General features: G+C 47.4%; 1 protein-coding gene across 1 annotated transcript; it reads left to right on the forward strand.

Moving 5' to 3' along the window:
• Positions 1–1170: 1170 nt before the first annotated feature.
• On the forward strand, positions 1171–5363 carry LOC107520836 (dipeptidase 3). The gene is made up of 10 exons (XM_016165052.2): positions 1171–1440; positions 1787–1913; positions 2413–2542; positions 2632–2773; positions 3017–3086; positions 3215–3391; positions 3675–3759; positions 4275–4350; positions 4824–4959; positions 5059–5363. Exons 1-10 carry the CDS (start codon positions 1187–1189, stop codon positions 5299–5301), a joined length of 1440 nt encoding a protein of 479 aa, XP_016020538.2. The 5' UTR covers positions 1171–1186; the 3' UTR covers positions 5302–5363.
• Positions 5364–9939: the final 4576 nt, after the last annotated feature.

The raw sequence follows: 9939 nt of genomic DNA on the forward strand, positions 1-9939 counted from the left end.
GGCTCAGATGCCACCCAGATGCAGTTCTGAGGTTAGTTCCCCCTAAACCAGGGTTTTTTCTGAAGAAAACAATAAATTATATTGTCCAGGCCTCTAGCCAGCCTGAAAACTCTCTTATTTTGAAGGAAGATTTCTGCCCCAGATGAAGTCATGTATCAGACCAACCTCCCCATGCTCTTATCACCAAGAGCTCCAACCTCACCTTGTCCCCCGCCCCCGCCTCCCCCCACCCCCAGCCTTCGAGGATCTTCCAGTTCCTTCCCACAGCACAGTCATCCTGCTCAAATCAAGATGACTGAGCTACTGGTTAACCTGGGATGCCCTCTCTACTTCCCTGGCCTGACATCCTTTTAAAGCTCAGCCACTGCTCTGGTGCCTCCACTACCCTGGCCAGTTCTCACTGGCACTATCCATGGATTCTCTCAGTCAAGATAACCATATTACATGAAAAGTACATAAAGTGGCCCGGAGCAGGTTACCCCCTTCCCAAGATGGCTACTATTAACTGTTTAGTATGTGAACTCCTCTAGAGTCTTTTTAACATATGTACAGACACAAATTTCAATACTAGATGCTAAAACAAAATGGTCTCCCCTAAATATTGTTCTTAAATTTCATTTTTATTATATAGGTCGGGAATCTTTTTTCTGTCAGTCAAAACAGACCTAATTCACTCTTCCGAGCTTGGGCTTAGAATTTCACATAGTAATTAACCTGTTGGAGGGTGGAGCACAGCCCTGCAACTCAAAGCCCACATAGACCCGAGACTAGTCTGGTTAGGGGTGAGATTAGGAACATTCCTGGGCTCCTCTCAGTTGCCCCACTGCCCTTCCCTACCTAGTCTGTTGGTTAAGGAAGCCCGAAAGAGCGGTGGATGCAGGGCCAGGAGCAGGGGCCGAGGGAGACAGCGATGCGTCGCTAGAGGGCGCTCGCGGCAGAGGCTGGCCTGGCCCATTGGGGTACCCTCCTAGTTGGATGAGGGAGGGCCGTGCCGCCCCCTGGCGGCCACGCAGTGTGGCGGCGTTGCGGATCCCCAGGCGCCTGTCGGCACGTCCTGATTCCTCTCCTCACGAGGCCGTGCTGCTGAGTCACCTAAATTGACGGTTGGGACCCCATTGTCTCCCTCTATTCCTCTGTGTTTCTCCTGCCCTTCTCGGCCTCTCGAGACCAGTCCCTGCCCGCCTGCATGGCCCCGCGAGGCATGCAGCCCACGGGCCTTGAAGGTCCCCGCGTGCTCAGCCGGCAGCCTCTGCTGCGTCTGCTGCTTCTGCTGTTGCTGCTACCGTGGCCCGTAACCCGCGCCCAGGCCGTGCCTGGCGCCTCCAGCGACCCGACAGTGCTGGGACCCACCAGCGCTCCGACCAGGCCAGGCACCCCCAGCATCCGGAGTACGCAGGAGCGCGTGCAGGCCCTAATGCGGGCCTTCCCACTTGTGGATGGGTGCGTAGATGCGGTGTGGGGACCAGAGCGATGCGGTGTGGGGACCAGAGGGGGCTGAGCTCACCCTTAGGCAGGGCAGGGGTCCTGACCATGAGGGGCTAGTGAGGAGGCTCCTTCACGCCACACTTGGAAACACTCTCTCCACCATCACCCATGGGCTCCCTTCCCCCCATTATTACTCCATTCCTGGTGGAACGGTGCCCCCCAAGCTGAACCTCTGGAGGTCTCCATGCCGTCTGCGTGAGGTGGGGAGGAGAGGTGGGACAGGATAGGCCCAGGCATGTCAATATGTCCTGCCTGACCTGTAGGCCACGTCCCCACTCTAACCTTGTCTTGACTCCCTCAGCCACAACCACCTGCCCCTGCTCCTGAAACAGCTTTTCCAGAACAGGCTGCAAGATGTTAACCTACACAACTTCAGTCGTGGCCAGACCAGCCTGGACAAGCTTAGGGATGGCCTCGTGGGTGCCCAGGTACCACAGACACACAGGGTGCCACAGAATGACTGCTAGGGAATGCGAGGGCCACAGAAACCTGGGTAGGCAGTCCTCTGGGTTACTAGGTATCATAGGACACACAGCGTGCCATCATGTGGCTGCTAGGGAGTGTGGGGGCATTGGAGGCCAAGACAGGCCAGCCACATGGGTGCCTAGGTTCTGTGGAGACACACAAAAATTGACCAGAAAAATCCCTGGTGAGTGTGGGAGATGCTAGAACCACAAAGGATCTGGTAGATCGGCCTTGGGGCATTCACATGGTACATAAACAAACAGCAGGCAATGATGATATGTCATGAGTCCACAGTTTGGCTGCTGGCAGCAAATTGAATAGTCATCAAGGTACCATGGGGTCATGCAGTGCTTCACTTGGGTCAGTGACACAAATAAGTACCTTGGGGACTGAGGAAGAGTGGCAGGCCAAGTGCATTGGAGACCACCCTGATCTTATTCTGGATACCCGGGCCTACCCTAGTTCTGGTCAGCCTACACCCCATGCCAGTCCCAGGACCAGGATGCTGTGCGCCTCACACTGGAGCAGATTGACCTCATTCATCGCATGTGTGCCTCCTACTCTGAACTGGAGCTTGTGACCTCTGCCCAAGGTGGGCTGGCGAATGGGAAGATAGTGAGGGGCACTCTCTGGTGGTTCTGGCTCTAAGCCCTGACCACTTGGTTATCCATCCTCTTCTAGGTCTGAACAGCACTCAAAAGCTGGCCTGCCTCATTGGTGTGGAAGGTGGTCACTCACTGGACAGCAGCCTCTCTGTGCTGCGCAGTTTCTATCTGCTGGGAGTACGCTACCTAACACTCACCTTCACCTGCAGCACACCCTGGTGAGCATAGTGCCTGGCCAGGGTAGAATGGTAGATGGCATGTTGGGGAAACTGCCAAAGAGCTGAGGACAGAGGAGTCCGCAGAGGGAGGCTGGGCTACCAGCAGGTCTCTCACAATCCCAGAAAGCAACTGGCCCAAGTTCTTACCTTGTTCTGGAGGTAGGGTGGATGGACAAACAGGGGGACTGCAGAGCCCCCAGGCTTTGATGACCCACTAGGTTGCCCTCCCCTGCTGTCCTGCAGGGCAGAAAGTTCCACCAAGTATAGACACCACTTCTACGTCAACGTCAGCGGGTTGACAAGCTTTGGTGAGGTGAGGACTCATTCCCTACCCTAACCCAGCTGTTCCCTACAGATATATGCACACATGTGCATCCCTGACACTCTCCCCTGCCAATAATAAACAAACAAACAAACAAACAATAACAACTGTCCCTGCAGAAGGTGGTAGGGGAAATGAACCGCCTGGGCATGATGGTGGATTTGTCCCACGCGTCGGATGCCTTGGTGCGGCGAGCTCTGAAGGTGTCGAAGGCTCCTGTGATCTTCTCCCACTCAGCTGCCAGGGCTGTTTGCGACAGTTTGCTGAATGTTCCTGATGACATCCTGCAGCTTGTGGTGAGCAGCCACCCCAGCCCTCAAACCCAGGACTAGGCATACTTCATAAAAAGATTCCTGACCTTGAACAAAGTTACAATCCCAGGCCCCAATTATCCTTGGACCCAAGGCTGGTTAACCTTCCTTTATCTCTGAAACACAAGGCCAAATCAGTTCTACCCAGGGACCCAAAACCTGAGAGGTGAGGGGTCTTCTAACCCCTGAAGCCAGGACTGAGCACTGTCCTACCAGGGACCCCAGGCCAGAAGAGCCAAGCTGAGTATCCATTTGTTTATTCCTGTAGAAGAAGAACGGTGGCATTGTGATGGTGACGCTGTCCATAGGGGTCCTGCAGTGCAACCTGTTTGCTAATGTGTCCACTGTGGCAGGTAAGCCCCACTTCAACTCCTTATGCAGTTCAAACTTGGGCTTGTGGCCATCAGGGCCCTCAGGACAGCTCCAGCAGTCTAACACACCTGCTGGGCAATGGGCAGACCTCCCAACAACCCGGAAGAGTAGACACAGCCCTTCACTGCCACCCAGATCTGGGCCCATAGTCAATGTTGATGGGTTTGGGAAGGTAGTTGCCTCTGCCTCCGAGTCTAACTTTTACCCCTACATCTCTGGATAGGACAGGCAGATCCCTGACCAGACTTTCAAGGAGAAGTGGCTCCTGGGCAGGAAAATGTCTAAAGGTGCCACTCTGAGGTCCACTCTGGGTCCAGTGTACAGCCTATAGCCACTTCAGAACTCACAACTGGCCAGGAGCTCTGTGGAGTCAGCTGCCGTGGCTTGGAGTGCTGTGGCCAGGGGAATTGACCAGGGCTGAGCTTTCCCAAACCAGGGCTAGTCCTAAGATCTGACTCCATCCCAGTGCTGCCCATCACTAACCTCCACTCTCTAGATCACTTTGACCACATCAGGGAAGTCATTGGATCTGAATTCATCGGGATTGGCGGAAATTATGACGGGTCTGGCCGGTGAGTATTTCCTTGGGGTTTTTCTTAGGCTGGGTATAGCAGAGAGTTCTAATTCCCCATCCTGTGATCCTCGAATCCTTCAAGCCTCAACCATAGGCTTTTGTCTTCCAGCCCACTTGACATCTGCTGACATGCAGGGCCTGTTTCCTGGGCTCTCCCTGTCCCTTCTCTGGCCTCCCAGACCCACTACCACTCTAGGTCATCACCCTCATTAAGTACTCCCCTCCCCCAAGTAGAGCTCATCTGCCCAGCACAACCTCCATTCCCAGCCCAGCAGATGTGTTGTGGGCTGATCATCTGCTCAGAGGGTAGGTGCTGCAGAAGCCCAGTCTTTAAGCAGCTTCCAAAGTTGCATTCAGTAGCCTGAAAAACATGGCCTTCACCTTCCCATATGTGATTTGAGGCTGGTAAGATAATGGTCCTAGACCAAGATCAGGGCTGAGGTCCCACAGGACTGGCTGGCGGTTACACAGGTTCCCTCAGGGGCTGGAGAATGTATCCACATACCCAGTACTGATAGAAGAGTTGCTGAGGCGTGGCTGGAATGAGGAAGAGCTTCAGGGCGTCCTTCGTGGAAATCTGCTGCGGGTCTTCAGACAAGTGGAACAGGTATTATGCTGGGTTGAGCACAAGGGTCGTTCAGTTGTTTAAGCAGGTGAGGGGGTGTTGCTGGGGGGGGGGGCACTGACTGCTCACTCCCATCACCAGGTGAGAGATGAAAACAGTGGTCAGAGCCCTGCAGAGGATGAGTTTCCAGACAGGCAGGTGGGCAGGTCCTGCCACTCTCACCTCCTGTCTCAGCCTCAGAGAGAACACCTGGCCACACACCTGGAGATGACCAAGTGGCCAACCAGTCATGTTCTCCGAAGGCCTTCGAAAGCCTCCCCACACCTTGTTCTAGACCTCAAGGCTTCTGCCCTCTTCTCAGTCTTCATCCTGTGGCTCTGGTGACCTGGCCAGTTCCCTAGAGGTCACCTCAGCAAAGTCTCGGAAATTCTCCTTTCTAGTCATCTGGGCACAAGCATATGCTAAGAATAAACATTTTGGGCATGGAGCCAGGTGTGACCGTTCTTCCTTTTTCACATGTGGAGAGGGTAGAGGGTGTGGTCCCGTAAGTTCTTGGGTGGTAAGGTGTCTTGTGATTTAGCTGCTCAGGGTGAGTGGTTCCCATTGGCCTCCAGCTTTGTCTCATCTCAGGAAGGCAGAGGCATCTTACCATATTCACTGCTAAAAGCTTGAGCCCACAGAACACAAAGAAAGTTCAGAGTTTATTGACCCCGTAATGGAGTATGACAGCAGGTTTATCCCAAATCTCTCTCTCAATAATTTAAATTTGTTTTTTTTTTTAAGAACCCAATACCATTTATAGCATAAATAGTAACTTGTTTGGTGATAGCAAAAGAAAGTTTGTAAAGATTTTAGATTTTTAGTGCCAACTGCTTGGTTTACTACAGACCCTCCATATTTGGCCATTTTCCTCTCCTAATCCACAAGGGTGGGCCAGAGCCAAATCTAAGTTCCTTCCATGGGAAATCAAAATTGGGAGAAAGAGAGACTATAGTGCCACCTATGTTACAAATCATGTCCCTATATGCGCGGGTCTACTTTTGAATTCTGTTCCCTTTATTTGGACTATTTATTTACCATAGTAACAATACTACACTGTCTTAATTATGACAACTTTAAAACAAGTCTTGATATCTAGTAGAGTGAGTCTTCCCACTGTCAGAGTATTATATCATCCAGTGTTTGATCAGGTAAGTAGATGCATTATTGAATGATATAAAATGATAAATTTATTATAGGGATTAGACCTAACACATATGTAGGAACCAATGGAAAAATCTATGAAAGGCTGTTTGTTACCTGTTCATCTGGTGCTGGGTCTTCAGACTGTACAGGTAAACAAGGGTAGAAGTTAGGAAAGAGAGCGGGATGTGAGGTAGAGGAGAACAAGGATGAAACCATAGGGATCAACTGGGACAATTGGGTATCCATTTAGGGAGTGGGGGGAGGTGGGTACTAGACTAATGAAAGGATCACTTTGTAAATTATATAAATGTCTAACCACTATGCTGTACACCCAAAAACTAATATAAAATAATATTGAATGTCAACTGTAATTAAAATAAAAGAATTTTGACCCCTAGGCCACAACACACAGAAAACAACATACAAAATTAAATTAAATTGAATATGTTATTGATCCAAATGCAAAAGGTAAAAGAATAAAACTCCTAGAAGGTAGTGTAGGAAAATAACATTTGTGACCTTGGCCTAGGGACACTGGACATAATGACAAAGGAAAAGATTGATAAATTGGATTCATTAAAATTAATAATTTATGCTTATCATAAAATACCACTAAAAAGAGTAAAACAAGCCACAGAGTGGGAGAAATTTTTAACACGTATAATTGACAAAGGGCTTGCATCCAGAGACATACAATCTAATATAAAAGTGGAGAAGACATTTGAATAGAAACTTTACAAGAAAGTATATTCTGTTGGCCAACAAGGATATGAAAATATAGTCAACCTATTAGTAAGGAAATTCAGGATAAAACTCATGAAGAAGATAACTAAAATTCAAGAGATAAACAATACCAAGCGGTAGCAAGTATGTGGAGCAACAGCCATTCTCACACCCAGCTGGTGGCAGTATAAACAGAAAAACTACTTTGGAAAACAGTTTGACATTATTTACTGAAGTTGAAGACATGTATATCCAAGGACTTAGCAATTTCTTCCCTAAAGACCCAGCAGAAATGCCTGCATAAAAAGACATGTTCAGAGAAGAACTATTTTCAATAATTCCAAACTGAAAATAACCCAACAATAGAGAAATAAACTGCTCTATTCACTCCATGGACTAGTACATAGCAATGAAAAAGAACAAACTACAGTTACACACAACAACTTGCAAGAATCTCACAAAATAGTGTTGAGTGGAAGAAGCCAGGCACAAAATAAAACATACTGTATTATTCCATTAGGTCAAGTTCATTAATTGTGTTAAAATCTTCCTTGCTAGGTTTTTTTTCTTGACCTATTGTAACCATAACATTGTGTTGTAATCTTCTACTGTGATGGCGTACTTATCAGTTTCTCCCTATAGCTCTAGGAATTTATATACCATAAAATTAACCATGTAAGTGAATAATTCAGTGGTATTTAGTGCATTCGTGATGTCACACAACCACCACCTCTATCTAGTTCCGGAACATTTTAATCATTCTAAAAGGAAATCCTATACCAATTTGGTCGTTGCTCCCATACCCTCATTCCCCCTAAGCACCAATCTGCTTTCTATCTCTGTATATTTACCTATTTCTCACAAATGCAATCATGCAATATGTGACCTTTTGTGCCTGACTTCTTATATTCGGCATAATGTTTTCAAGGCTAATTTATGTTGTACTTTTTCTTCATTTTTATTTTACTATTTTTCTGGGACTCCTATTGTGCAGATATTATAATTTCTATTTCTATCCTCCATATCTCTTTTCTATTTTCTCTTTCTTCTTTAGGGAGAATTCCTTAATTTGGTCTTTCCAACTTACTAATTTATTCTCAATTAAAACTTTCTGCTATTAGATCACCAGTTGTGCTCTTTGTTTCAAATATTATTGCAGTAATTTCAATACCTGGTCCCATATTTGTTTCATATTTCTCCTATCAAGAGATAGGTTCTATGCCTTCCCACTCCCTCTTGAATCTGGACTTTGTAACCACTTGACCAGTAAAATACGGTAGAAGTGATACTGTGCGCGTTTCTAGGTCTAGGCCTAGGGAAACTTTTAGCTTCTACTCCCTGTTTGTTGGGCTATTTACCCATAGACTGCAGCCCTTATACCACGAGGAAGCCATGCAGTTCATAGATAGGTCCACATGCAGAGGACCCAGTAGTCCACAGCCCCACTGAGCTCTTTGCCTACAGCAGTAACAACTTGCTAGTCATGTGAGTGAGTCACCTTGGAAGTAAATCTGGCCTCAATTGATGCCTTGCAGAGGAGAGACAAGCTTTATTCAACTTGCAGATCTGTAAGCAAATAAATGTGATTATTGTTTTAAGCCACTAAGTTTTGGGGTAATTTCTTATGTGGCAATAGATTATTGGAACAATTATATTTTTCATATTTGATAGTTCTGCTTATTTTTAAAAAATATTTTCTTATTTAAGATTGCTAATATCCTCCCTTATCATTTATAATATGTTTATTAGGCTAATTTTGAATTTTTGATCAATGAATTTTAATAATTTTCCTGATAGATATTTTCTTTTGAAATGTCTGTCCTCCTCAAATGTCTTTTGCTTTTTTCTTAGGAGGTTATTTTGCCTGTGAGTACCCTGATGGTGTAGGCTATTTGGTCAGTCAGTGAATAGTATGGGGGAAGTTGTATTCTAGCCACAGTCTCCCCCAGAACCTAAGGTTATCAGTTAGACTGTAACAGCCTATCTCCCCCACACAGCACCCAACTCTGCCCCCCGAGGAGAGAGGCTGCGTGTGATGACGAGGTAGGAGCAGTGTGAACATTGCTGAGAACACGTGTCTGGTCATATTCAAATCCCACTCTTCTCTAGTTATATATACTATGCCATGCATCTTGGGGCCAGGTCTAAGGATACCAATGTGACAAGACCAAAAGGGTCCTGCCCTTGTGAAGTTTACAATCTAGTAGGCATGAAAAACATTAATCAAAAATTCCCACCAATGCATTTCTCCTTTTAGTGGCTACTATGAAGGGAAAGTGCCGCAGGAGAACTAAACCCAGGGGAAGGTGAGGTGAGGTGGCAGAGTGTGTGTCAGATAAGTCTTCAGAGGAGGAGATGGTGCTCCTTCAGGGCTAAGACCTCTGTACTGAGGAGATCGGTAAGTGAGGGTGGGAGCAGAGGGTCAAAAGGCATTCTGTCAGAGTGAACAGCAGGCAATTTGCAGAACACTCTGGAGTTTGAGGAAGTAAGAGAAAGCAGAAGGGCTGAGGCTGCGAGGAGGTCGGGGAGAGGTACAGCTGGAGAGCTTGGAAGGGCCAGATGGAGCAGGGCCTTGTGGGCCAAGGGAACTTAGAGACTTTCTCTTTAGAAGAGGTGGCATTACCATGAGCAGGGAGAGAGAGCAGGGAGTCCATTTGAAAGGCTGCTACTGTGGGCAGCTGAAGGTGGTGTGAAGGACGGAAGGTCAAGTGGACAGGCCTTGGCTGGGATGACTATGGGGTAAGGGTCAGAATGCTTGTTAGCTCAGAGGTCCTCCTGCAAGGCCCAGTGACTCTGATTCCTGATTCCACCCCAGAGCTGGAGGCATGGTCTGGGTTGTTTGGGAAGATACCATTGATTCTGATGTTTTAAAGTCCTGTGAGCCTTAAAAGGGAGAAAAATGGAGACAGACAAGTAAGATGGGCTCTGGAGTTTTCTGAAAGAAATAAACAGCTGAAAGTGTGGCCCTAGAAAGACAAAGATGGTAAAGCTAACTGAATAAGTCATCTTATGCAGCGGAGTAGAAAGTGAAAGAAGAGTTAAGAACAAGTACGTAAACGATTTGGGTAAAGGAATCCCCAGGAGGTGAGACAGTAAAAGATAGAATTAAGATGA

Source organism: Rousettus aegyptiacus, unplaced genomic scaffold (genome assembly GCF_014176215.1).
Source record: "Rousettus aegyptiacus isolate mRouAeg1 unplaced genomic scaffold, mRouAeg1.p scaffold_m13_p_14, whole genome shotgun sequence".
Lineage (NCBI taxonomy): Eukaryota > Metazoa > Chordata > Mammalia > Chiroptera > Pteropodidae > Rousettus > Rousettus aegyptiacus.

Coding starts and splice junctions, on each gene's coding strand:
- LOC107520836 (XM_016165052.2), top strand. CDS start 1,187: ATGGCCCCGCGAGGCATGCAGCCCACGGGCCTTGAAGGTCCCCGCGTG. Junction 2,774..3,016: donor TTCACCTGCAGCACACCCTG/GTGAGCATAGTG, acceptor GCTGTCCTGCAG/GGCAGAAAGTTCCACCAAGT. Junction 3,392..3,674: donor ATGACATCCTGCAGCTTGTG/GTGAGCAGCCAC, acceptor TTATTCCTGTAG/AAGAAGAACGGTGGCATTGT.